The sequence below is a fragment of the Harpia harpyja genome, chromosome 7, assembly GCF_026419915.1.
Source record: "Harpia harpyja isolate bHarHar1 chromosome 7, bHarHar1 primary haplotype, whole genome shotgun sequence".
Classification (NCBI taxonomy): domain Eukaryota; kingdom Metazoa; phylum Chordata; class Aves; order Accipitriformes; family Accipitridae; genus Harpia; species Harpia harpyja.
In genome coordinates, this window is record NC_068946.1 from 29,439,428 (window position 1) to 29,467,420 (window position 27,993).

The 27,993-nt window shown below is 41.2% G+C and overlaps 1 protein-coding gene across 16 annotated transcripts in view; it reads left to right on the forward strand.

The window, feature by feature from the left end:
- Positions 1–27,993, forward strand: part of PIKFYVE (phosphoinositide kinase, FYVE-type zinc finger containing) — a 70,931-nt gene that overhangs the window by 38,481 nt on the left and 4,457 nt on the right. For 5 of the 16 annotated variants that reach the window (XM_052791277.1, XM_052791285.1, XM_052791291.1 and 2 more), the window contains 27 exons: positions 244–318; positions 962–1,069; positions 2,903–3,043; positions 3,727–3,853; positions 5,010–6,196; positions 7,716–7,873; positions 9,006–9,077; positions 11,304–11,475; positions 12,846–13,024; positions 13,501–13,614; positions 14,932–15,040; positions 15,153–15,307; positions 15,853–15,943; positions 16,959–17,019; positions 17,606–17,749; positions 17,836–17,971; positions 18,375–18,503; positions 19,091–19,186; positions 19,953–20,036; positions 20,527–20,618; positions 21,277–21,441; positions 22,013–22,072; positions 22,517–22,693; positions 23,417–23,520; positions 23,796–23,924; positions 25,266–25,527; positions 27,710–27,784. In XM_052791277.1, coding sequence (XP_052647237.1) covers positions 244–318; positions 962–1,069; positions 2,903–3,043; positions 3,727–3,853; positions 5,010–6,196; positions 7,716–7,873; positions 9,006–9,077; positions 11,304–11,475; positions 12,846–13,024; positions 13,501–13,614; positions 14,932–15,040; positions 15,153–15,307; positions 15,853–15,943; positions 16,959–17,019; positions 17,606–17,749; positions 17,836–17,971; positions 18,375–18,503; positions 19,091–19,186; positions 19,953–20,036; positions 20,527–20,618; positions 21,277–21,441; positions 22,013–22,072; positions 22,517–22,693; positions 23,417–23,520; positions 23,796–23,924; positions 25,266–25,527; positions 27,710–27,784 — 4,402 coding nt within the window. The remainder of the gene's footprint in view (positions 1–243; positions 319–961; positions 1,070–2,902; positions 3,044–3,726; positions 3,854–5,009; positions 6,197–7,715; positions 7,874–9,005; positions 9,078–11,303; positions 11,476–12,845; positions 13,025–13,500; positions 13,615–14,931; positions 15,041–15,152; positions 15,308–15,852; positions 15,944–16,958; positions 17,020–17,605; positions 17,750–17,835; positions 17,972–18,374; positions 18,504–19,090; positions 19,187–19,952; positions 20,037–20,526; positions 20,619–21,276; positions 21,442–22,012; positions 22,073–22,516; positions 22,694–23,416; positions 23,521–23,795; positions 23,925–25,265; positions 25,528–27,709; positions 27,785–27,993) is intronic. The other 11 variants (XM_052791279.1, XM_052791288.1, XM_052791280.1 and 8 more) reach the window with 8 other exon arrangements.

Genomic DNA, 27,993 nt, shown 5'->3' on the forward strand with positions numbered 1-27,993 from the left:
TGTTGGGAGGGGTGTAGAGATCCTGGAACTTATTATTTGTTTTCATGTTGTCCTTAAGTTTGCCAGACTTTAAAGGGAAAAAGTTGTGTGTTCAGCATGACTGTATGTGATCTTTCATCTGATAATTGAGGGCGTAGCTGAAGCTTGCACATCAGCTACAACAGGTATTCCATATATTAGGTTTACTGCATTAGAAGTTATGGGAGTGTATGACAGTTCTAAAAATGTTCTTTGCTTTATTAGATCCCTGGTGGAAAGAAATTTGACTCCATGGTGGTGAATGGATTTGTTTGCACTAAGAATGTGGCACATAAAAAGGTAATGCAGGCTTGATTAATCAAGTGCTGGCTGTAGTGCATGCTGAGGAAACAAGTGTGCTGTGACTTCCATTTTGTGTTGTGAAGCTCCTCTCACTGTTCAGGAAGTTTGTGAGCTTTCTCTAGTTTGAGAACCTAAACAAGAATGTCTTTTTAAAGCATTTCTTTTCCAAGCTGTTTTCTTTTAGCCCAGAGATTCTAGGGGTGGAAGCTTTCCTCATGCATGTATCAAACATCCTTTCTACCCCTACCACCCCAGAAGGCATCTAATAATTACCCCAAATTTTAGTCAGAAAAAGGCATTTGTGGTTCTGACTTACGACAATACAGTAAAGTGAGCTTTTAAATAAGGCAGGAGGTCGAGATAGAAGTGATCCAGATGGAGGCTGCAAAGTGTATCAAGACTTCGGGGTGACTGTAGAAACCTCTAGCATTGCACTCTTACTAGACAGTAGCTGTGAAATTCTAACAGGTGTAACATCTTCATGAGAAGGAAGAATGTGTAGTTGGGTCTGCAGGGGGGGATAGCTGAAACACTATTGTGGGGGAATCAATCATGGGAAGTCTGTCTTTTTTTTTTTTCTTGTGTATGTTTTCCCTTCCAGGTGTTTGTATTTTTGTTTTAACTATTGTGTCTTTCTTAGATGAACTCTTGCTTAAAAAATCCCAAAATTCTTCTGTTGAAGTGCTCAATTGAGTACCTCTATAGAGAAGAAACAAAGTTTACCTGCATAGACCCTATAGTACTTCAGGTGAGAGCATGCTTTGTTCTTGGTTAAAATTGCTTCAGGTCTAGTGAATCAAACAAAATTATGATCAGTGCACATCTGATTTTTTTTTTTTTTTTGGTGTGTAAGGTGGAGTTGAGTGAGTGGGATTGCATAAGAAAGAAAAATTTCCTCTTCTAGCAGCTAGCTAAGACCACTGCTGCACTAAATACAGTACAAACTTGTAGTCTTGTGCTGAGGGGTTTTGTCATCAAGTTACATGTACTGAGAGTGATCTTATGATCCTCATAATTAAATGCAGCATTTTAGAAAATTTGTTTTGTTTTTAATGATAGGCTGTATAAGGAACATATGGTTCAGAAGGTCAGAGCTAGATATGGTTTAGGTGCATGAAGAAATAGTAGAGAAGTTAGTGTAGGTGAGGGTTAGCTTACACCCATGTTATTTCTTGTCAGGCTTGAAAAAATGGGACAACAACCAACCTAATGAAGTGACAAACTACAAAATGTCACTTTGGAACAGGTGCCCTGCCCCTGTGAGCAGGGAGGTGCCTTAAGTATGAAAACACTGAAATGGATAGACTTTTTCTTTAACACACTGCATTCCTGTCTGAGAATCAGTCTTCATGTGTTTGCCAGGATACTTTTAACAAGGGTATTTGGTGCCCTACTGAGCTTGGGCCATAATGTTTGTTTCTGTATTTGACTATTTCCTTACCATGCATTTAAGACCATTTCTGTTTGGTAATTAATAAACAGGATTACAGGTATGAAAGCTTTAGCAATAAAACTTGTCTCTGCCTAGTGAGTTGGTTTTCTAGTAAAAGCTTAAACTGAGACCTGTAATTTGTTTGAATGGGGTAGAAGTATCTACTATACTTTCTAAATATTGGTCTCTGATTATTTCACTGTCTGCTTCAGAAAATGATCATAAGTATTTGTGTATCTGCATTAAAGTCCTATTGGACAGAAAATACTACAGAAAGACTAGTTCAATTGAAAAGGCTACCATCTAGCAAAAGCTTTATCTTTGCTACACTAACATGAATGTTAGTTCATTTTCTCTGAGGAGCTGGCAAACTGCTTTTGTGGTATCTTTCTCTTGCACAGAACTTTTCAAACCTGACTGATGTGAGCTGCAATAACACAATTGAGAATACCTGGCTTGGGAAGCTGTATCCTCCCTCTAGCAGTGTAGGTCTTTAGTTCTGATAGCATTGCAGCCCTGCTTTGTCTTTCTGTGCATGGTAATAAAAGTGTGGGGAGGATAGTGAGATGGAGCCAATTAGAAGAGCAATTTTGCAGTGCACAGCATTTGGAATCCCACTCCAGAAGCACTGTCCCCAAGTACAGATTTAGGGACTGAGGCTCTGTGTACAGACTTGTAGAGGCATAGAGCACTGGTATACTCTTCATGAATGGAAGTGTCTCAGAGTGCCAGCACTCAACATTAGCATGTATCTGAAGAAGGTGGAGAACATAATATTGCAAACAGCTTTGGTTTAGAATTCTCTAGTTCTAGCACCTTTCAAACATAAAGCCTTTTTCCATGTAAAGATATAAGGTGCCTGTATAAATGTTTGGATTATGCTGCAGGTATCTTACTTCAGACTGTCATTGGACTATATCCTCATGTGCAATTAGTGCATATAACAAATTACTGATAAAATGGGTGTTGTGCTGTGGGGGTGGGGAAATGTGCACGATAGTGCTTTCTGGATAGGTGGTTTCCCTGTTTTATAGGAAAGGTCAGCACAAAAGTGGGAGAGAAAGTAATATTAAGCATTTAAGTGGTTTTTTTCTTTTTTTTTAGATGGGTTTGCAGTAGTTAACTGCTATACTTTGTTCCTCTGTGCAGGAAAGGGAGTTCCTGAAGAACTATGTACAGCGGATAGTTGATGTCAGGCCTAATTTGGTCCTTGTTGAAAAGACCGTGTCCCGAATTGCCCAGGACATGCTCTTAGAGCATGGTATCACTCTGGTCATCAACGTCAAGCCGGTGAGCATTTCCTGCCAGAGTCAGACTGGGCCTTGTGGTGGATCTCTAACTTCTTGTAGCAAGCTCCCTGGAGAAAGCAGAGAGTTGTCTTATTTTTTCCTCTAACCAAACTTGGGCTCTCTTTTTAATAGTACTTCTCTTCCAAGAAGGCAAGACAGGCAAACCTAGAGTAACTTTACCTCAGCTCTTCACAGCTACTGTGCTGTGTCCTTGCTTAGTAGGTCCTTGTCCCCTGGTTTGGTTCCAGTTAACTCTTGACTCCTAGTTGTAGCAGATCCTGCGTGGGTCCTCAGTGATCCCTAGAGAGCCTCTCTGTCCCTGTGAGGCAGGGTACAGACAGCCAAACAGAGAGTGGCTTTGTGAGTTGGCTGAGCTCCTGATAACCAGCACTCTGCTGATTGCACTGTACCTCCTGGAACTTTTTTCACTTGAACAGATCCAGATGTTCCAAGGAAGGGCAAAATCTTACCTCTCACTGGAAATATTTACCCAACTGCTTTTTTAAGTTTCTTGTATGTTGTGGGTGACTGGGTTTAACCCAGAGTTTGCATCTCAGTGAGAGGTTTCCTGGATCACACTGGCATTTTTTGTTGTTGTTGTGTTGGTTTTTTTTTAAGAGCAAACTAAGGATGCTAGTGTCCTCTTTACACTGTAGATTCTTACTGTTTTTTCCATTTTTACAGCAAGTCTTAGACCGGGTAAGTCGAATGACCCAGGGAGACTTAGTGATGTCAATGGATCAACTGTTGACCAAACCGCGTTTGGGAACCTGTCATAAATTTTATATGCAAGTTTTTCAGTTGCCTAATGGTGAGTAAATCTTGATGTGTCTTAGCTTGTGTGTGTGAAAGGATAAATGCTTTACTCCTCTTAACTAGGTCTGAACTGTTGGGTGTCTTGTGTGATCAAGTATTATTCTTCCTACTAATTTTTCTTTACTTCTGTTACATCTTGGAACTACAGCGAACTGACTGCAGACAGAAAGGCATGATCTTACTAAGATGAGACACACTAGATTTTAATTAGGCTGGCTTCTTCCTTCCAAACTGTTTTTTCTCTTCCCACCACCTTGGACTTTGTCTAGTCCAAATTTCTGTTCAAAACAGGAAGGATTAATTTCAATGCAGGATCAGATTTCTCAGGGCTTCATCAGCCAACTGTTGAAAATATTGCAGAATGGAGATTTCATAGCCTGTCTGGGCACCTGTTCTGTTGCTTAACCATCCTCAGCATAAAGAATTTTTCTACATAGAAACAGAGAATCATAGAACAGCCCTGGTTGGAAGGGACCTTGAAAGATCATCTCGTCCAACCCTAACATATCCAATCAAAATTTGCCTTGTTGCAATTTGCGCACACTGCCCATTGTCCAGTCATTGTGCAGTGCACCTTTGAGAAATCCAGTTCCTTTTTCTCTGTAACCCCCTTTAGGCAGTGGAAGTCTTCACAGGAAGAAGGAAAAAATGCTGCTTGACAGGTTACCGATGGTACTGGCACGCATAGATGCTGTTGATGCAAATCTTTGTGGAGATGCAGTCTTTGCATCTCTTCCCCTTCCACTTCCCCATGCCCTCTTCCAGCCTTTAAATTGCACTCAAAATCTTGTACGCTTTTGACTTGTAAGGATGAGCAAATGTGCCTAGGAGGATAGTGGTTCTTTTGCTTCACTGCTGCAGAGTCTACGTGATCTTGGAATACACTGTTTAGGCCAGTGTGTTCCATGTGGCCTTCACTTGGACTTTATGATGACTTGTTTTACAAAACAGGAGAAGTTTTATAACAAATGCTTGTTTTGCTTGCAAAAATAAGTTATTTCAGTACAGTGATGTGAATTTCTGCAGCTGGATTGTGCTACCAATGTTACTTGCTCTTAGTTGCTGTTACAGTCTCTTCAGTGTGTGAGATACCTAAGAGCAGATTAATTGTAGTTGTCATCCTAACTCCTATGGTTTTCTTTTTCTTCTAGATCAGACAAAAACCCTGATGTTCTTTGAAGGGTGTCCCCAGCACCTGGGTTGCACCATCAAGTTGTGTGGTGCTGCAGAGTATGAGCTGGCCCGTGTGAAGGAGATCCTGATCTTCATGGTCTGTGTGGCTTATCATTCCCAGCTGGAAATATCTTTCCTTATGGATGAGTTTGCCATGCCCCCTACTCTGACCAAAAACACCTCCTTTCACTCCCTTATTGAGGAGCCAGGAGATGAAAATGAACAACAGAACCTCTTCAATGGTGAGGATTTCAGCACAGCAGTCAGAGACATTGAACTATCCTCTGAAAAGCTGCCTGTAATCTCTGAGTCGGTGTCCTCTGATGAGGTCAGCTTGCTTGAACAAAGAGGTTTATTTGAGAGAGGTGACCAAGAGAACAGTCAACTGGAAATGGCATCCTCAAAACATCAAGAGCACCACAAAGTGGAGTCACCATTTCCAGTATTCAACTCTGTACCTCCTGGAATACCCGAAACATCCCTGCTGCCCCTCCATGGTATGGACCAGCACTTGGTCACTCTGGATAGCCAAACATTAGAGCCTCTTCAACAGGCAGATGATCTACAGGACTCCAAGAGTCAGATGAGAGTCTTTAGAGACCCTCTCCAGGATGATACTGGTTTATATGTCATGGAAGAGGTAACTTCTTCTGAGGATCGTCTCAAGACTTACTCTGCAGCATTTAAGCAGGAGTTGAAAGATGTCATTCTCTGTATTTCTCCTGTAATGACATTTCGTGAACCATTTCTTTTGACTGAAAAAGGCATGAGGTGCCCTGCCCGGGAATACTTCCCTGAGCAAGTTTACTGGTCTCCTCTCCTCAATAAGGAATACAAGGAGTTGGAGAGCAGAAGGAAGAGACAATTATTGCGGGATCTCTCCGGACTACAAGGGATGAATGGGAGTATCCAAGCCAAGGCTATCCAAATCTTACCTTCTCACGAGTTGGTTAATACTAGAATAGCAGAACACCTAGGTGATAGCCAGAGCTTAGCCAGAATGCTGGCTGACTATAGGGCCAGAGGAGGGAGGATACTACAAAAAAGCACAGATCCCTTTGCCCAAAGTAAGGATGCGTGTAGTGTCCCTACTGGAAAAACTGGGTACAGAATTGAAGAGGATGAGAAGGGACTAGCTCAGAGCGAATCCTCATGGTCTCATAAGGTAAGATTCAAAGCTATGTTACTGAAAACCCAGGTTACATCAGATACAGAAGGTGTAGTGTCTCATATTAAATGTTAAATCAAAGTTGTTGTGGTTTGGGGTTTTTTTTTGTTTGTCTTGTTTTTTTTGGGAGGGGGTGTGGTTTTTTATTTTGGTTGGGGTTTGGGTTTTGGTGTGGTGTTTGTTTTTTTGTTGTTTTTTTTTTTTTCTTTTTGACTGGATCAAAAACTGCGTTTTAGATTGCAGTGCTCTGGGCACTTAAACAATTCAGTATAACAAGGCACTATGTGGATATAAGAAAGCAGAACACAAGACTGACTGCAAAATTTTCCTGAGAAGGGAAGAGGTTGTGAGACTACTTTCTGAGAAATGCACAAAGTCAGCTAAGGATCAGTATATTTACTTTGCCTGTTCAGCTCAGGTGTACTTGACTGATTTCTGAAAATGAATACATGAAGGGGGAGCAAACTTAAAGAAGTTCCTGAAGCTGAGCTTTCTTGCTGCTCGTATTGGTGATTTCTAAAAGCGTAGTATTTTCATCTTCAGAGGGTTTAATGTCATGGAAACAGCAGTAGGCTGTAATTACATTAAAGTATTTGTTTGTAAAATTTGGGTGATCTGAAGAAATGTGAGAATCTCATAATTGAGAGGGGGAATCTTCTTTGAAATTTCAAAACAAGGCAGTATGTGCTTGTAATCAAAATACTTGGCAGTTTTGGGAAACTGCCATGAAAGCAACTAACTTGTATCTGAGGAGAATGATCTTGGAACTTTCTTGAACTGGAAGCTGTTCAGGAAAAAAGTCTGTGAACAAGAGCAGCAGAACTGATCTCTTGAAATAGTCAAATGTTTTGGTCCCTGAGCCAATCAGCCCCCAAGTTCACAAGCAGAAGTCACTTTTCAATTGGTGCTTAAATGTAAATCTGTGTAGCTTCAGAGGCCATAATCTTACAAACTGTAAGAGTAGCCTTTGCTCTGGATCAGACTGGTTGATGCTGTTTTAAATTTATTCAGTGATCAATGAAAAGTATTTCGGAACTTCATAGTTCTGTAGGGTGTGGAAGGGGAAACAGCTTCATTCCAGCAGCAGTGTGGTAAATCTCTTCACAGAGGACAAAGTTGGAAGTATTTCTATAGCCTGAATGAGTAACTGAGGTATATATATTGGCAGAGTTTTGCCTCCAAGGTGTCCTGAACTGTACAGTGCTTTGGAGACTCTGGATGTTTGTCTTGGGGCTTTTGTTCTTTTGTTTCCCTTAGCTTCCTTTCCACAGAAACACAGGTGTGTGCATTGGTTTCATTATGCATATTTCTTATGCTGTTCTAAAACTGGCAGTTAGCAATTTTACATGGTACAAGTCTACCTGAAGCTCAGAGATAATATAAGGTTAATCTGTACAAAAGGAGCGAGCAGACATTTGTCTGTAAATAAAACTACTAGAACAGAATTTTGTCATCAAGAGTTGTGTGTGGATGGAGGTGTCTGTAACCAGTAAACGAGTTGTTTTCTCTCTATCAGGTGGATTGCCTCAGTCCAGTAAACCATCAGAGGCTCTGTGTTCTCTTCAGTAGCTCTTCTGCTCAATCCAGCAATGCTCCAAGTGCCTGTGTTAGCCCCTGGTATGAAAACTACTCCTCTACACCTTGTATAGTTGCTATCTTTTTTCCTAAGTCAAGGTCAGTGCTCACCTCATAGCGGTATTTCTTTGAGGACTCCTTGGTAGATTGTGCCTGTCCTGTAACAGGAACTGTTGCTAAAAGAATTTTGTCTTGCCTGGTCAGGTGGATCCAGAGCAGTATCCCATAGCCTTTGTAATCCCCAAGGTGTGAATGAGAAAGCCCAGCCTAAAACTGAATACTTTAGTTGGTCCTTTCACTGCAGGGTGTGCAGTATGTGTGGGGAAGGCACTGCATGCAGTCTTGTGGGGAAGAGTTAGTGTATATAAATACAGAAGAATGTCCAAGCCCAAAAATAAGCCTTGAGAGAATCTCAGAATACTTCTAGATTATATTATCTGAGAGTGGCATTTGAATATATTGCTATCTTTCTCTTATTATAGTCATCAGTGTTAAGAGCTTTAACTGTATTTCCAGCTTAGGGGGCTGTAATTTGTTAATTGTATGCAATTTATGACACGCTTCTAGCTCTACTAAACAGGACAGGTCTTGGTGTTTCATCGTCTAGCTCAGGTGAAAATATAGAGATGGATCTCTTACAGGGAACGGTCTAGAGTTCCTGTAAAAGTTTAGGAATGAACCAAAGAAGGTGGTGATAAGCTCAGTAAACAGCAACAATAAGAGGATGTAAATTACTGATATTAGAGATGTCTGAATTGTGACACTTAAACTGATACTTACACATTTTAAGTGGCTTGGTCACCTCAGGTGCTGAGAAAACAAAAGTTGCTATTAAATCTTCTAGAAGTCTAAGGTTTTCTTAAGGCTTTTTCCATCTTCTGGATGTACCCTTTCTGTAACTGTTTAAATGTTAGTGTTTGAGGCTTCAAGCTGTCTAGACTTCTGTGCCTAGATATTCTTGAACATGATCTTAAACAGTGCAGTTGAATTGTATTCAACTTTTAAATGTCAAGTTTAAAGTTGTTCTGGTAGGACTCTGATCTCATTATTAGCAAACTTGACATCAGGGATCTAGGAAGGGTGGTCAAGAGGGGGAAAAAAAAAAAGCTTTTAAAGGTATACAGGGCTGAAAAACAAGCCAGCAGTGGGTGCTGATCTGTGCACCTAAAGGCCATTGCACAGCTAACAGTGGCAGCATCCACACTCTAAAGCTTTTATTTCTCTGCTTTAGGATTGTGACCATGGAGTTCTATGGGAAAAATGACCTGACTCTAGGGATTTTTCTGGAGCGCTACTGTTTCAGGTGAGGAGGAACTTATTCTAAATCTCATTCTAAACAAAACAAAAGCTGTTGATAGCTCTGTGAAGTTGACCTGCTGCCCTCTTCATTGTCCTGGTTTCAGCTGGGGTAGAGTTAACTGTCTTCCTAGTAGCTGGTACAGTGCTATGTTTTGAGTTCAGTATGCTAAGAATGTTGATAACACTGATGTTTTCAGTTGTTGCTAAGTAGTGTTTAGTCTAAAGTCAAGGACTTTTCAGCTTCTCATCCCCAGCCAGTGAGAAAGCTGGAGGGGCACAAGAAGTTGGCACAGGACACAGCCAGGGCACCTGACCCAAACTGGCCAACGGCGTATTCCATGCCATGTGATGTCCCATCTAGTATAGGAACTGGGAAGTGAGGGCAGGGAATCGCTGCTCAGGGACTGGCTGGGTGTTGATCGGTGGGTGGTGAGCAATTGCACTGCGTATCATTTGTACATTCCAATCCTTTCATTATTGCTGTTGTCATTTTATTAGTATTATCATTATTAGTTTCTTCTTTTCTGTTCTATTAAACCGTTCTTATCTCAACCCACGGGTTTTGCTTCTTCTCCTGATTTTTCTCCCCCATCCCACTGGGTGGGGGGGAGTGAGTGAGCGGCTGCGTGGTGTTTAGTTGCTGGCTGGGGTTAAACCACGACATTCATAGACTCTACTTCCTGTGCACTTAGGAGAATAGCATGCAAGTCTGCAGAGCCAGTTGTGTCCTAGTAAAGCTTACCACTTAAATCTGTTGTTCCCTTTGCTTTATTATCATGCTGTAGTGAAACAGGAACTGGATTTAAGAATCCACTTACTCATGCTCACTTCTTACAAGCAAATACATCCACTGCTTTCCCATGTCAGCACTATCCCTCTTATTTCCTTTAATGAGGAAGTGGAACAGATTAGGAAACAAGACTTACAAGTTCATAAAGACAAATGTGTTCACTTAGCACTTTCTCATAGCAATTAGGGCTATAAGGGCCTAGTTAAGAGTCTGAACGTATTCCAAATGGCTGTTTTTCAAGACGAGCAACTGTACTGATTACAATTTTCTGAGGTTCCTATTTGAACTTTCATACGAATTCTGGAAAAAACCCCTACTCCTTTAGTGTTATCTGAACATCTCAGAGTAAGACTTTGTCATATCTGCAAGGTGGCTATTGTAAATGGTCCAGAACACTTTTAACCCTGGCAAAGTACTGTGTAATTTATTTCATCTGACAGGTGCAAGTTGTTATATTTCAGTAATAACCAGAACTGCCAGAATCCCATATAGAGTGTCAGCAGGCTGTGAAGCTGGATAGGGTAGCCTGTGGCTCTGCAAAAGACAATATTACTCTGTTTTCTCCATTGGCCACTTGTAGGAGCAAAATGTTCTTAATGTTCAGCCCTCTCTGGAGGAACAAGTATTTCTCCTTGTGCTGATCAATGAGGAGGAGGAGGTTAGCTGCCTACTTTTAAGTTCTTGTTTCTCTCTGCTGAGTATAGTGTGTGCTAAAGTGAATGCTTCTCAATCTCTATAGTTTCAGTAATTAAAATTCTTTTCTTTTTTTTTTTTTTTTTTTTATATGAGCAAGGAGGGTCTGGGCTTTTATAGGCTCTTCCTGTTTTTGAAGAATTCCCTATTTCACTTTGGTACCTAAACAATTCAGCTTTTATTTTTCTGTTGTCGGTCTTTCCTCCCTGACTTAAAAGAAACCCATCCAAGGAAAGGTCATGGATTTTTCTGTTCAAAGAGGTTATATGGCACTATTTTGCTCACCTCTTCCTTCAGGAGCTGACATGTTACCATTTTGAAAGCTCTTCGGCACATCTTCGTCCTCAGTAGCCTTTGCTCTGGTACGCTGCCCAAGTGGTCTTCTAATTTGGTGCGAAGCACTTCCAGGTGCTTGATCGATGTTTTGTGGACTATATAGAATATAGTCCAACAAGAATATGTTGGTTGAAAGTAATTCATTGTAAAAAGATTGTGATAGCAACCAGTATCCAGTCCCTGCTTTTGGGACCTATACAGCCATTGCTGGCAAGGGAACTTCCCTACATGCTATTTCTAAATGAGTACAATTCAATCTGCAGAAGCAGCCTTCACTAAAGGCTTAGGAAACTTGTACAGTAAAGATAAGTAGTACTATGATACTAAAAGGCATATTAGATACGTTGAACCAGTTCTTCAGCAGTGCCTAGCATATGATCATTCATAAGTGTTTCCGTTTCTCTCTGTAAGGCCTTCCTACCAGTGCCCCAGCATGTTCTGTGAAACACCAATGGTGCACCACATTCGTCGCTTTGTTCATGGGCAAGGCTGTGTGCAAATCGTGTTAAAGGAGCTGGACTCCCCGGTCCCTGGGTACCAGCACACCATTCTTACTTACTCCTGGTGTAGACTGTGCAAACAGGTAAGGCTGTGGACTTGAGAATCATTGCTATTCCAATTTAGTATTCCTGTTGTGACTGGCCTTGCACGGAAAGGCAGCGTTTTTGAGAAAGTGCTCATCCCTGGAGTTATGGCTAACCTAGCACAAAACCTGTTACTGATACAGATGTTCTTGTGTATCTACAAATTCCTTTTGCAGAACTGGGACTGTTGAGGGTGAAACATCTTGTGTGAGGTAGTCCTGTTGGAAAGTGTCAAACCTGGCTCTGAGAGGATAGGTTTAAGTGGAGTTGATACATTGCAGGAAACTAATTTCTGGCACATGGGAAAAAATTGAGTTGCCCTCTTAGAGGTGAAGAGTATGGTCCCTTCCCTGCACTGAATCAGTATAAGCATTAAAAGAATGTATGTATGGGGAAGGGCAGATGCTGAGACCTACTGGCTCAGTAATTGGCTAAAACCGCTTGGTATTCTTTCATCTGCTATGGACTGGGTAGTCTGCATTGTGTCAATGTGATGTCTGGACTTCCTTTAGTAGTCATTAGAAAGTAAGTAAAATCTTCATTAGAGGAATGATAAATTGCTTTAAAAAACCACAAGATAGTAAGATTGTGTATTATCTGAGGCTTGTTCTGTAATTTAGCTAAGAAAACATTACCAACTGGATACTCATCTCTAGCCAACCATTGTAAAACTAAGAGCCTTCAAAGAGATGAGAATAAAACTTAATTAAAAAAAGATTCATGCAGTGCCTGAAATGCAAAACATCTATTACCCATGTGGATGACTCAGTTTACCTACTTATGCTGGCTTAAACATGGGTGTTGGATTTAAAGATAGCTGGAGGAACTTAATGTAATTGCTGAAGGCAAGCCTGATGTTGCTGTGTATACACCTGTTCTATAACCTTTTATTTCTGTGTGCTCATGTAAACACTAATATGTTTGTGGCTATTAAATATGTTTAAAGCAGTGACTACTCTAAGCTTGCAAGCACTGCTGAAGCTGAAATACACTGCAGAGCAATACCAATGTATTTGTAGCTGAAGAATCACCACAGAAAAAGTATATGATGAAACCACTGCAGCTGACTGGGTTGCTGGAAGTTGTCTCTATGCAGAGAAATAGCATCCCAGCTACAAGCTTCTGTCAAGGATATGTTTGCACTCACCCAGCTTAGCACCTGTCATCATGAACTACCAGTTGTTGTTTATCCAATTTATTGTAACTATGTGTTGGCCTTAGCTTTGCATAAATGCAGTCTTTATTGTTTAGTATGTTTCAGGGTCATGGGTGCTTCTGGTACTAGAAATGCTAGATTGCTGTCTAGGTTAGCCTGTCCTTAATCTTGGTTGAAGGATGAAATTAGGACACTTGGCTTTCAATTTTTCAGGTGACACCGGTTGTTCCCCTTTCCAATGATTCTTGGTCTATGTCTTTCGCAAAATACCTTGAGCTGAGATTCTATGGGCACCAGTACACTCGAAGGGCCAATGCAGAGCCTTGTGGTCATTCCATTCACCATGACTATCACCAGTATTTTTCCTATAATCAGATGGTGGCATCTTTCAGGTGAGATCCATGCTAAAAACTTCCTTCTCTCTAGTAGTATGTGAAGCATATAGCTCTAGTAGGATTCATCAGGTCTGTCTTTCACTTTGAGTACAGCATGGGATAGCATAGCTGCACTATAACCACAAGTGCAGGATTGTGTGCTGGCTTGCAGAGGGTATTGGGGGTGCCATCACTGTCCTGGATGGGGTGGGCAGTGTTCCTAAGAATGGCTGGCTCCAGTTCATGATACAGAAGAGAAACACTTTTCCCTGTCTAATCTCAAACTTTCAGAGTTTTGTTTTGCAACATGATCTGTGGTTGTACTTTTTGCCTAGGAGATAAATGGACAGGGTGTTATTGCTACTAAAAGTAACTATAGCCCTGGACGCATTGACAGTGCCCCTTTTCATGAAAGGGCCACAAACCACAATATGGTGTAGAATTACTACTTTGTGGGGAGTGTCTTGTTAATAGCTGTCATATTGCCTTCTCAGCTACTCTCCAATCCGGCTGCTTGAAGTGTGTCTCCCACTCCCCAAGATCTACATCAAACGGCAGGCTCCATCAAAGGTTACTATTTTGCAGGATCTCAAGGATTTCTCTCAAAAGTAAGCTTTGTTTTTAATGCCTTCCTCATCTTATTTGTATTTTGGACTTCTGTTAGCAGAACAGAAAACCATTTTTGCTACTATAGATAAGACTTGCTAAATATTCTATATTTAATAGAAAAGTAATGGGTTTAAGCACATTTATGTGTGCAGGTACTCCTAAGGGAGGGTGGTATTGAAATCTTCTTTATTACCTTTATGTGCTCTGTCTGTACTAATCTCTCACCTTTTCATCTGGTGGCAATTCAGCTTAAACATAGCCAGTAGAAACTAAGATTCTTCTCTTCTCCATCCCTGAAAGTTGCCCTGATATTTGAGTGATATAGCATGTTTCTGAATGACGTTGCCAAGTAGCCACTGAAATGTTGACCATCAGCTGGTATCTGAAATGTTACCTTTTCTTACAAAATGCCTTCTCAAGCACAGCTGAAGTATTTCTAATTCCTCCCTCTAATACTAAAAATGGAACAGAGGAGGTGGTCCTAAAAGGCTTTTAATCTGAAAACTACAGGTAACACTGTACCCTTGCCCTAACATTCTGTTTTGGAAGATCTGCTCAAGTTTAAATCCTGCTTTCAGCCTGGAAAAACTGCAAAGGCATTGCTCAAATCTATTGTCTGAACAGAACTGTTTTCATTATATTGGTCATGTGGCTACTAAACTTTCTGGTGTGTAAAAGACATTGGCTTTGTTAGCTATTTAATATGATAACAGCAGACAGTCTGGTACCTTCTTGTAGTCTAAGGTAAACTACTGTAAGCCTAGACACCTTCTAAATGTAGGAACAAAAAAAAAAAAGGGGGAGACAGGCATGATGGAAACTGTATTAAATCCAGCCTGACTGCTGTTTTGCCTGGTGGCTGGGTTACTGTATGGCTGATACCTCTGTGACTACCTGACTTCAGAACCTGTGGAGCTTTGTTTCGAGCTGAAATAGTTACTCATTCTGTCTCTGCGCCCTTCTGGTGGAGGTGTAGTTTGCAGCCCCAGATTCTTCCTTGTCACATATGACACAACTGTTCCCCTCTGCTAGTAATGCATTTGTGACCTTTGTATTGCTCTCTGACAACTTCCGCTGCTAAGAATGAGTTGTGAAGAGGAATGTCAGTGTGTGTAATTTCTAGGTTTCTGCTATACTAATGAAGTTTTTCCAACTTTCCTTATAAATTCAGTGGGACATCCTACTGTACAGAACACTGGCATATATTGTCTTTTGTATTCTTAAATGCTAACCTTGAACACAGTCATACTTTCATTAAAGAATGTTGAAGATGTTCCAAGTAGTCACAGCTTAACTGTTTGCATCCCTGTCGACAGGGTGTCACAAGTGTATCTTGCTGTTGATGATCGCCTTGCTTCTCTGAAAACGGATACTTTCAGCAAAACAAGAGAAGAGAAGATGGAAGACCTCTTTGCCCAAAAGGAGGTAATGGACTATTTCTGCATTGGCAGACCATAGGCTGCAAAGTGTGTGGGGAAGCCACTTAGATCTAGTGTCATCTCTGGTCACAGAACACTGACAGTTTTTCTTCTGGCAGATGGAAGAGGGGGAGTTTCGAAACTGGACTGAGAAAATCCAAGCAAGGCTGCTTTCATCATCAATAGACACACCTCAACAGCTGCAATCTGTTTTTGAGTCTCTGATAGCTAAAAAGCAAGGACTTTGTGAGATGCTACAAGCCTGGAATAATAGGTAAGAGGACTCATGTTGGAATCATGAGAAACACTGATACTGCGTTGGTTATAGAAGGGAAGAGGTTCTTTTGTGCTTTCTCTCCCTGTAGTGCAGTTGCTGTATAGAGTGTGTTATGACAGCTTGTGCTGAATGCCCTCTACTGGTTAAGACCACAGAGCTGGTTGATTGGAATGGAAAATCATCTGAGGCCAGATAATAAAAGTATTGTGTTGTAAAGCACAACTTGCATCCAAGAGGAGAAAGTGTCATCTGAATAAAGGTGGAAGACAAGGGAAGAGGGGAGCATGGGAAAGCAATTAATTGGGTGAAACTATCTCAGAGGTGCAGAAAATGTTCTGGTTTTGACCATTTGAAATATAGCTTTGGTACATGTTGGCAACCATCTGAGTTTGCAGTAAAGACTGGTGAAGGCATGCTTGGCTGCATTCTAGTATGGAGAAACTTCATAACTTGTGCCTTTCACAGTTAATACCTGTAACCTATCTTCTGATTAATTTGGGGGGTTTTGTGTGTTTTTTTTATTTGTTTGTTTTGTTTTGAAGACTGCAGGATCTCTTCCAACAAGAGAAAGGGAGAAAACGTCCATCAGTACCACCCAGCCCTGGGAGACTGAGGCAAGGTGAAGAAAGCAAGGTATGAGTAGCAGGCTAGAAGCTACTTAAACTTTTTTTTTTCCTGGGGCAACACAATAGTCTTAAGACTGGCTTTGGTTCACTTAGTAAACTTGTTTTACTGCATCATGTAGTTTTCAGCTGTAGAAGCTTGAATTGCATGTTAGTGTATGTATCTTTTCCTAAAGACGTGAACCAAGAGCCATATTACACAGAAGATGACTAAGTATGAATAGGATTTGATGATTTCCTGTGATGGCTGTGTAGTGTTAATCTGAATACTGATAGCAGAGAGCTGCACTCATTGTCAGGCATATGCCTAGATAGGAAGGAGGTCACCTCATTAGACCCTAGGTTGTTGCCCATCAGGTTTATCCCTTGTGAAAAAGAAAAGGCAAGAATTATCAGGAAAGGCAGAGCAAAGAACACAGGGAGGACTGATAATGAATTTGCAGGTTCATATCTGTTCTGTGATGTGTCTGATGGGAACTGGCTGAGGGGATGTATAAGTGATTCTGGACTGCTGCCTCAAGAGCTCTGTCTAAGGGTACAGTTGCCAGCATGCTGAACAACCACCCTTTTGGGAGCTGATGCTCTGAGAAAATGTCCAGACTGCAAGGCAGTACAATATAAGCACCATACAGAGAGGCTGAACTCCCAATAGTTCTAACATTAGCAAGGTGCAGTAAGAAACCCCATGAGACCCTGGATTTGCTCTGCTGCATGCATACATGTCCTTTCCACTTAACACATATTTTTTAGATGCTAAAACACACTTAACCTTAATCTAGCAGCAATTAGGTTTATGTAGAGGAAGAGTGTAGTCTTTAAAGCAGCATACAGAGATGACAGCAGTCATAAGCATCTTGTGAAGCTGGGTTGCTGTTGCCTTTTTTGTGTGGTGGCAGATACAGTGACAGTGCAGTGGGTGGGGGTGCTCTGTTGTGGTACATCTGCTTTTGCAAGTGTTCTACAGAGGAAGAGATACAGCTATAAAGAGCTTGGCATCAACATTGGTATTTTGTTACTCTGCCTAGATCAGTAGCATGGATGCTTCCCCCCGCAATGCTTGTCCAGCACTGCAAAATGGAGAGAAAGGTCTGTTGTTTGTTTATTTCTTTTTCTTAAGCAACCAAAAGAAGCTTGCTGTAACCCTTTGCCTGACATAACATGGGAGCCTTTGTCAAATTTGATAATTTAGAGAAACAGTGAATCCCCACTGTGTCAGATGGGAATAAGCCAATTTCTAGCTTGCTGTTATAAAAAGCAGTCTGCTTCTTGTATGAAGCTGAATTACTAATGATACTAAACTGGCCAGCAAGGGTTTTCCTTTGAACTTGAGTTTAAAAGCTTTCAGAGGCTTTCTAAATAACTGAATAACTACAAGGAATTTGGGAAATGCCTCTTGCCTCTTCTGTGAAGTGGTTGTGGGTGCTGAGACCTCTTATCTGTGAGGCATACTGAAGATTGTGTGAACTGACGGTAGTGGGTATAAGTGTATGCATTTTCTGGAGGTTATGTGCTACATTGATCAGCTTGCCCATTTCTTTTCTCTGGGTGGCCTTACCTGCTTTCTAAGCAAAAACTTCTTGAAAGTAGACACTGGTGATAGCTTGGCCTGGGAGCAAGCAATATCTCTTCTGACAGCCATGTAAAATGCTTTCTTCTGTCCTTGTACTCTCAGAGGATCGTTTCCTGACTACTTTATCAAGTCAGAGCTCCACAGGCTCCAGTCATCTTCAGCTGCCCACACCTCCAGAGGTTGTATCGGAACATATGACTGGTGCCAACACACTGTCTGAACAGGATACAACAAGCAGCTCAGAAGGTATAGTTCAATTGTGGTCTTGTGTTCTTTCTCTTGCTTCTCTGTGGCAAGTGTACAAGATCTGTGATTTGCAGTGCAGACTTAAGTTATCTCTGTTCCAGATGTGTTTGATGGACACTCACTGGGATCTACAGACAGCCAAGTGAAGGAGAAGTCTACTATGAAAGCTATTTTGGCTAACTTTTTGCCTGGAAACAACTATAACCCCATTCCATTTCCCTTGTAAGTACTGCATAATATATATGATGTACAGAATTAGCAGCCTGGTCAAATTTCAGAGCTATGCATGCTTCCTTTACTCAGTATATAATTTAAGTCATCATTTGGGTTTGCCTCTGAATAAGCTGTAGAACTTCTTCAAGGCAAGAATTTTTCTGTGTCCCTTCTAGGTATTTGTAGGTTACCTGCTTTTCTTATTAATGGTCCACCCTTGTGCATATACATTATCAGTTTCTTCTCCTCCTAGCAGGCATGCCTCTCCAAACTCTTGTGGGAGCAGAAGGGGTGTGGGGGGGAAGGGGGAGAAAGGTGCCTTGTAACTTCATTGCTGCAGGGAGGGAGCAGAAATGTCCTTCCTTAGCAAAGACTTACTAAAGCTACATGCCTGTCTTGTTTTTACTTCCAGACCTCTTCCAAGGGTTGGACTCAAATTGACATTGTCTGGGTGTAGGTCAGGTTCAATGGCTACTGCATGTGCCCTCAAGTACCCCTCTCATGTGAAAATGGGCAGGCTGGAAAGTCTTTCAGCTACTTGGTCTGCGTGCTCTGTAGTGTTTCTCGTTTGACGTGAGCCTAACGTTTGGCAGCCTGAGTTTAACTTCTGAATCCTACCCCCAGGGTAGTAGTAGAGGCCATGGGCTATTGAGGTAAAAGTTAAATAATTGGACCCTACAGATAAGAAAATCTTACAGAAACCCAGGAGGCCTTTGGGAATTTTCTGTGCTAAACTGCTTGTTCAGAAAAGAGTCCAGGTTTGTCCCCTGACTTAACTCTGCAGGTCATGCTGCAGGACAGTCAGAACAAACTCAGGCAGGTTTTGGTGCCATTAGAAACAGTGGCTGCTAAACAGAAATAGACTCTTAACTTGGAGCTGGTCTTCTGATATAAGCAGCTTGCTTGAAGTGCTGATTGCCTTAACATATTAGCATTTAGATTTAACCATATAGCTATGAATGTGTCTATTGGGAGAAGCTGATCTGGGGAGCTTTGGTTCCATGCTGAGACTTGCAGCTTGTGCCTGGGAGTGCAGTGATGAGATCTGGGTTTTGACCAAAACTTCACCTTTTCTTTCCAGAAACTTTTATGATCTACTAACAGTGTCCCTATGTTGTTTTCATTTAGTGACCCAGATAAGCACTACCTAATGTATGAGCATGAACGTGTACCTATTGCAGTCTGTGAGAAAGAACCAAGCTCCATCATAGCTTTTGCTCTCAGGTACTGGTGTGATTTTGCTGTTTGTCTGACACATGTTGTACTTTTGCAGCTTTTCTGTGCAAGGAATATTCAAATCCTAATGGTAGGGAACAAGCATGACAGAATTTCTTCACTCAGCTCTGTTGGGAGTTTCTGCCAGAGCTGAAGTTCTCTCCTTTTACTATTGAGATAGGGAACATAGTTTTTCTGACTTGCAACTGGATTTTGGGCTTTTCTTGCTGAACTCTAGTACACAAAAATGAATTAATTTTGTACTGTTCCCTGTAATTTTAAATTGTTAGAGAAAGAAGTGCAACTAAATTTTGCTCAGCTCTCCAGCCTGGAGGAAGTGCAACTGAGCTAGGGAACAGCAGTTAGGCATTCATACTGCAGTCTGTCCCTTGCCTACCGTCAGTCGTAGCAGCTCTTCCTATTACTCAGCTCTCCAAACCAGCTGCTTCAGTGAATTTTGGGGATTTGTGTGTCACAAGGCAGCAGACTTTTAAAGAAGCATGTTCCTAAATTGTGGGAGAGGGAGAAGCAAGGGGTGATTTTTCCTGCAGTATGATTTAGAGCAGCTTCTGTTCTAAGGGAACTAAGTTCTAATTGTAAGAAAAAATGAAGGAGAGGTTCTTATACTGTGGGTTTTTGTTTCCTGTGGTTGTCTCTGAGCTGAATCTTTGGGCTGGTGTTACAAAGTCTTAAGTCTCTCAGAGAACAGCTGACTCTTCTCTTTTTTTTTTTTTTTTTTTCTTTTTTTCTTCTTTTTATTTTCCTTTCCCTTCAGTTGCAAGGAGTACAGAAATGCCCTGGATGAGTTGTCCAAAGCATCTCTGAAGAACAGTTCTGAAGAAGGACTGCAGCCGAACAGGTTACATGCAGGAACTACAGTACATAGAGCAAAGGCACAGTGATTGTAGTGAATAAGCCAAAACTAGGACAGGGAAGGACCCTCAAAATATGCCTCTATTAGTATCTCTGCTTTCTGGTGGAATCTGACATATTCCACGTAACCAACACATACTTGCAGTATCTGAGTTTCCACTTTGTCGGGGACTGTGCTGGTTCCATCACCTGATCCCTTGACTGTGTGCATGGTAGGGTTTACTGCGTTTGCTTACCTTTCCTGTGGTGATGAATGGAACTGTTGCTATGGAGCCCTGAGAGGTTTTTCTCAGGGACGTGGAGGAGGACAACTTTGGAGAGTCCCATGCCATTACAGCTTTAACCTGTATCCTCTTCCCTTAGCAGTAGTTAGTGTTAGGCATGGAAGAGAAATAAATGTACAGGAGTAAAGCAATAGTGTCTCGGGTGGCAGTATTTGTTGGGCTCATGACTTTTTATTTCCTTTCTCCTTTCAGCATGTCAGACAGCAAACCAAAGAGCAGTAGCCCTGTCCGCCTGCCTGAGGCTAACATGGGTCCTTCAAATCGCAATGCGGAGTCAGAACAGCGTAAGACCATTTTGCCAAGACCATATCCATGATGCTGATCTCAGCTCAGACTTGAGTCCACTTAGTCTGGGTTCTAGGTCTTGTGAAAGTTAAGTTAGAACAAAGTAAATGCATTCTGAGTTGAAATTGTGACTAGTCTTAGAGTTGACTTGATGTAGAACATGGCGGGGGGTAGTGGTGTGAGTTTGTTTTTTTGAAGTCTGTGCCCATGATGGCTTTCTCTGATTCTTACGAGATCAGAGCATCATTCCCTGATTGAATATGTTACGATGTAGTGGACCTTGGGTTGTTCTTGAGTCTAGCCTGTTCAGTGGGGTATGATGTCCATAATATGTTCTGATCTCTTTTGGTACTGCCTTCTTTAAAAAGATGGCGATTAAATTATTTTGAAATGGAGAAGTGAGGTTCTTACTATGTTAAAGACACTCACACTTGGTCTGTGTTCTCAAATGACTCAGCGTTCCAGAATGCTACTCAGAACACTAAGTCAGCTAACCTGATGGACCTTGGTTGCCTGAAGAATAGAAAATGAATTACAGTTGAATGACGTCATTCCTCCAGTTAGAACAGTCAATGGAGAATGCTTGTATGAGTCATGCTTTTATTAAACTGCTTGTAGAAATGCCAAGGCCAATTTCTTTATTCCTTTTTACTGTAGCAAAGAAACCATCTGGTGTTTTGTCTTTCTTCCGTGGCACGGGGGGGAAGAGCCCAGACCTGTCTTCCCAGAAGAAAGAGACCTTACGTGGTGCTGACAGTGCCTACTACCAGGTTGGCCAGATGGGCAAAGAGGGAGCAGAAAACCAAGGAGCAGAGCCTCAAGGTACAAGACTGTTGAGTCCATCTTCTGTCTTGGACTGTTTTTTCTCCCAGACCTTATTCGTACTTGTAAGGCCCAGAATGCACTCCTGCTCATACTTTTTCAACAGTCTAAGATTACTCAACATGCATTGAAAATGAATGATTTGAGCATCAGGTGTAGGCTTCTCCTAAAGACATTGCTTTGCTTTATGAGAAGGGAAATAGGGTCTTTCAAACCTTGGTAATTATAGGGACATTAAGTGGTCTGGGCTTGAATGCCTTTGGATTTAGTTGACTCTAGTTAAGCAGCCCAGTCTCTCTTCTTTGCTTCCTGTTTAATTTTCATTGTTTCAGCTCATGGAAAACGAATGAAGAGAAACAAAAAGCTTGTACTTGTGTGTCTCATGAACAGCAGTGCCCTTCTAGCATACATATTATATCATACAATTATAGCTGTATCTCTAATTCCCTATGTATAGTTCCCTCTGAAAAAAGAAAATATTTTTCTTGTGAGTTTACAAGTAGTATCTTACATGGCTTTCTCAGTAATAATAATGAACAACCCTAACTGAATGGTCCCTTTATGCCTTCAGATGATGTAGATGGAGGAGATGGACAGAAGAAACAGCTGGTGAATCCCCATGTGGAACTCCGTGAGTAGTTGTAAATTATAACTTGAAGTCTTAGCTGACAGACTGTGTTCTTCATGCAAATGTAATGGAAATCTTGAAGTTAATAATTACTTTTTCTTTGTATGGGACAGGAAGGAAAAACAAATCAAGAATAGAGCAATGCAATTTTTACTTACTGTAATCAATCTCTCTGTTGCAAAAGTACCCCATAAATTTTATTTTTTAAAATTTATCTTTTGTCTGGACACTTTCCCATGGCACATACTGTGAGCTAACCTAAAGGGGGTTGACTTTCTTGTAAGTTTTACATTTAAATTCTATTGGTTTAAACTTCCAAAGTACAATAGGCCTGAGAGAGGGATGTTTAGCACAATAATACTCTTCTAGACATCAATAAAATCTCTTGTGATCTGAGGTAGTCAGTGAGTATTGCATGCTGTTATTGAGGAAGACCTTTCTTTGCAGAGTTTTCAGATGCGAATGCCAAGTTCTACTGCCGGATTTATTATGCTGGCGAGTTTCACAAGATGCGTGAAGTGATACTGGGGAGCAGTGAAGAGGACTTCATCCGATCCCTCTCTCACTCTATGCCTTGGCAAGCACGAGGTGGCAAATCTGGGGCTGCGTTCTATGTGACTGAGGGTAAATGCAGCTCTTTCCCCCATCGTAATTAGAGGGTGTTATTTGGGGATGGTGGTGGTTAGTGTGTTGTTTAATCCCTGATTACCTCTAGAGGGTTGCTGACTGTGAAGTGGCCACTCAGAATATAAAGTTAAGTGGATTGTTCTGGGGTCTTCAATATCAGATTGTTTTGTCTCTTTGTATGTGCAGGAGAACAAAATGCAGTTCTGTTTTTCAGTAGTAGCATCTAGGGAGGCCAGTTGAGCAGAAGGGTTGTACTGCCTTAGGCAGGCTTCAGAAAACAAACTTCAGTATGATTCAAGGAACACTGGTTATTAAAGACACAGTGTTTCTTATAATCCCACATGCTATAGATGATTTATAGGATTTTTTTTTTTTTAAACTGTGGCCACTTCTGGGCCGCTACTTAAAACAAGTTTTGAATGGAAGGGTCTGTAGGCTGTTTCTATTGTCTGTATAAGAAGCCCATGTAGCTGAGATAAATCTAACTTAGGCAGTCTCTTCTCCCTGATTTGCTAGAATGTTGAAATCCAGAAAGGCTGAAATTCTGAATTTCGGAATTTCAGAAGTAAAAAAGTTTTTTACAAATGAGCATCTGTAGCTAAGGATTTAAGAATTGTAGTCCTTTAATTTTCTATACCACTTCAGCTGTGCGACAGTCCTAAAGAACTTGCAAAGAATACATCACTTACTGTATCTAACCCTGTTGCCTTTGTCTGGCAGATGATAGATTCATCTTGAAGCAGATGCCTCGTCTGGAAGTTCAGTCATTCCTTGACTTTGCTCCACACTACTTCACTTATATCATTAATGCAGTTCAGCAGAAGGTATCTAAAAAAACAAAGTGCCTTTTGTTTTAGGCAGTGTTCTATATTTTACAGACTAATAACAGTTTCCATTAACCCCTTTCATTAAGTAAAAGAAAATGTTGGTGGATATGAGCTGTACTAATAATATGTTTTTAAGATCAAAAGTGGGAATTTTGCTAAACCTTCTAACCTGTAATACACAGACGGACAGAACAGTGGTGCCTCTAGTACTCTAGTATTTGTTTGCTGTTTGCTTGTACACAGAGATCTTACCCATGTCTTCTCTTTGTCAGAAGCCCACAGCACTGGCCAAAATCCTTGGGGTATATCGAATTGGATACAAGAACTCTCAAAACAACACTGAAAAGAAGCTGGATCTGCTTGTCATGGAAAACCTTTTCTACGGCAGGAAAATGGCTCAGGTAAGAGCCAAGCGTTCTGTTCCCTTGCAGTGCAGTTCTGACTGGGAGCAAGAGCAGGGTTACTAGTAGCCATCTAGATAACTTTTAACTTTGTATGTGCTGTCTATATCTGGCACTGGTCAAAGATGACAGTTTGTACCTGTTCCCTTGTTATGTGATCCTTGGTAACTTGATGCCTATATTGGCTAGTTCAGATAGCTGTAGTGCAGGCTTCAGTTTTTAGAAGTCTTATTTGTCCCTGCATCTCTGGTATCTGAGAGAAACCATTGCCAACCTAATTAGGAAAATGTGAAACCTTTTTGCAAAGCTTTTAGAAGAACTAACTGGGATTACAGACTAATTTGTTTAGAAGGAGACCCTCACTGATGGAGATGGTGAGCTGCTGTGTAGTGTGTGTGGGAGACTAATAATGTTTTGAATCCTCTGTTCTCTCACTGAACCACTTCATGTGTGGGACAAGATTTTGAGTTCAGTCTTGCTCTTAATAAAGGAAAAGCAACCTTTATGAGGCAGTAGGATGAAGACCTTAAAATTACTGGGGGAAAATTCTCTTCAAATACAGAGTTGATGCTAAAAAGGAAGTTCAAACAAATGTCGCTTCTAAAACTAGATAGTATCAGTTTTTTCCACCTTCCCTCAGTGCCTGACCTCAGACAGGGGATGTTTGTGGGAGGAAGTGAACTGAGGGAATTTTAGATAGATGTAAAGGATGTTGTGGGTTTTCTTTTTGTTTGTCTGTTTTTTAAATCATGAGGGTGGTCAGGCACTAGAACAGAGACCCAAAGAGACTGTGGACTCTATCCCTGAAGTTAGTCAAATCTTGACTGGACAAGGCTTGAACAACCTTCTCTAACAGGACCTGCTTCAAGCAGGGCATTGGACTGGAGACCTCCAGAGATCCTTTCCAACCTAATGAAGGTCTGTCTCTTGCCTTGCCAAAAGATGTTAAATGGTGCTTCATGCAAGCCCCACCTCCCTCTTCTGTGGCTTTACTTTTGTCAGCATTTGAGTCTGTAGAAGCTGGCTGAAAAACTGAATTTACCCATAAGATATAAAAATTGGGACACTTTTCCCTTAAATTAGGCTAACTAATAATGAAATAGCTTGCCTAAAACTTGTGAATTGAGGTGGCAGAGCTTTCATGTAGGCTTACATGCTACTCTCCACTCAGGAAACTTTAATTTTTGTAGTATGAAAATGTTTTTTGTTAACTGTCTTCCTCCTGTGGAGAAGGGAAGAGTGGCCCTGCCATGCTGCCTTCTCAAACACTGCAGTTGGGTATGATGAAGTCTTTAACCTTGCAGAACAATGGAACAAAGTAGTGCTGTTCTCCATTTGCAGGTTTTTGACCTGAAGGGCTCCCTCAGGAATAGAAATGTTAAAACAGACACAGGCAAGGAAAGCTGTGATGTAGTCCTGCTGGATGAGAACCTTCTGAAGATGGTCCGGGACAATCCTTTGTACATCCGTTCCCATTGCAAGGCTGTGCTGAGAGCTTCCATACACAGTGATTCCCAGTTCCTCTCCAGCCACCTCATCATTGACTATTCCCTGCTGGTGGGTCGTGATGATACCAACAATGAACTGGTTGTTGGGATCATTGGTAGGTTGTCTTTTGTATTTTCTTGCTTTCAGCTGGTGAAACTGCTTTCTTCTGGTTTAGGTGTTTACAGTACTCTTAGAACTGTACCACCATCACAGAGATGTGTGTCAGGAAAGCTTGTCTTCTCCCTGATGGAATACCACCCTCACCTCTCATGGATATTCAAAGTGGAGTTAGGAAGTCTTCTCTCCAGCTCTTGTATGGGCTTGTGTTAGCATTTGCATTACTAAGAATATATGCAGGAGGCCTCGCAGGTAAAAGCAGTCAAGTTGGTATTTAATCTACAAGTTGAGTTGAAGTAAGGAATGTTATTTGTATTCTTTCATGTGTTTAATCTTTAAAGTTTGGTTCAGTAATGTTTACATAGCTATTTAAATTTTAACTTTTGTGGAGGGGATCTGAGGAGAAACAATATTGGTAGGGATGGAAGAGCAAAGTTAAATGTCACAGGATCACTTGTGATCATGTAGTCTGACCTGGATAATATGGGTGGCAGTGCAGTAATTACCTTGCCACATCCTCTGACTTGTGACTGGAAAGTAGAGCCTCCTCTTTAGACAGGCAAACTTGTATTGTGCAAAGGACTTGGAGATGAAGCCATTTTGCAGGATGTGGAAGTGACTCTTGGAAATGAGATTCTCTTTAAACCTAGCTCAGAAATGCTTCCAGATGAGATCTCAAGCCAGGAGGTCTGGATTACTCTTTTTCTGATAAAGCTTGAAAGCCATTCCAGTAACACTTCTAGGTGAGAATTAAGTCCCAGCTACAATGAACTGCAAGCTGTTACTACTTTCTAGTTTTGTAGACTCTTGAGTATTTGGGTAAATGAGATGAGACTCTGCTCCTTCTGTATGTGTGGCTCTTTGCCGTCCTATGGAAAGTCTTACCTGATTAAAGAGTATATTTTATATGAAGTTTAAAGCTGACAGTTCTTTCACTGTGGCAAGAACAGCTGTTCATGATCGGAAGGAGCTTAAGACAAATATCTTCAAGAAGAGAGAACATGCCTGCTATATCAGGCTATCACAATGTTCCCTAAGTGATACCTTGAGAACTTACCAAGTACTCAAGCTAAATTTGTGGCAGGGGTGGAACTAAAAACGATTAGTTTGGACTGAGTTTGAATCTGAGGTCAGAATCTCTACCTATTTTAGATCCTAATGTGATACAGGAAACAAGTAAGCTAGGTCTGTGAGGAGCTGTGAAGACTTATTTTATTTGTAGGCCCTGTTGTGAGGAGCTTTGGGCCTTGGGGCATGAAGTGACAGTAGTTAGTGCACAAACTGGTGATATCAGTACCGAAGCATTCAAAGGGAGTGTTTTCAAAGAGTATTCAGATAAATGGATAAGTCTTAAGATTGACAGGTCTGGATGAGTTTTGTGTAAAGCACAGCTGAGGTGAAATTTGGATAATTATGGTGGCCTTTTGTAAATCTAGAAACAGTAAATTCAAATTTGTATAATTACAGTTGCAGTCAAATGTTAGGAGATAATGATATCCAGTAATGAAAAGCTTAACTTACTGCAGCTTTAGCTTTGCAGACCAAAATGTTCATGTGCTTGTAATGACTGAGCATGCTTTCTCTGAAAGGCACTTGGAAATAATTCTGAAGTCTTCTCCTTGCAGCCCCCTCTTCCAGTCATGGTCACTGGTGGTGTCCTATCATGAAGTGAAAAGTGTTTGCTTTCTGTTACCAAACCTCTAGGTAGCTGCAATGATGAGGAATACTACTAGCTTAAATGGATAGGTGTCCCAAGTCTTGATGCTGCTACCTGTTGCAGTAAAGTAGTGGGAGCTGTCACAGCAAAGTGGGGCTTCTTGATACATTTCTGGGATGAGGATCAGCTAAGTAACTCTTGTAAATGAGCCCTTGAAACTCTAACATGGATACAGACAGATGTGCCTGGGCAGTCTGTTTTTGCAGAGGCAGGAAGAGTTCATTGTGATCTTGCTGGGCTTTTGAGATATCATATTCACCCTACTCAAATATAATAAATACTCTGGAAGGTGAGGCAACTGGTAGGGGGAATGCTGGAATTCTTCTGGTTATGGAAGCCTACTGCTTTCTTGCCTTTTTTGAGGGGAAATAGATACATTTTAGAACAGCGTTATTTGGGTTATAGCAGATATGACATGCTTGTGTGTGCGTGTTTTGTTGTTTTTTTTTTTTTATTGCAATAGACTATATTCGCACTTTTACCTGGGACAAAAAGCTTGAAATGGTGGTGAAGTCAACTGGCATCTTGGGAGGACAAGGTAAGTCCCGAATGAAAGCAAAACTTTTGATCATGTTTCCTTGTCACCTGGAAGCTTCTAATAACTCTGCTAATAAAGCCACAACTTCCCTACCATGCAGATTTGTAACATGAGATTAAGTTGCCCAGAATAGGGCAACAGGGGAAGGAATAACAAGTTTCAGAAAAATTAATACATTGATCTGCCTCCATGAGTGACCCTTTAAGTAC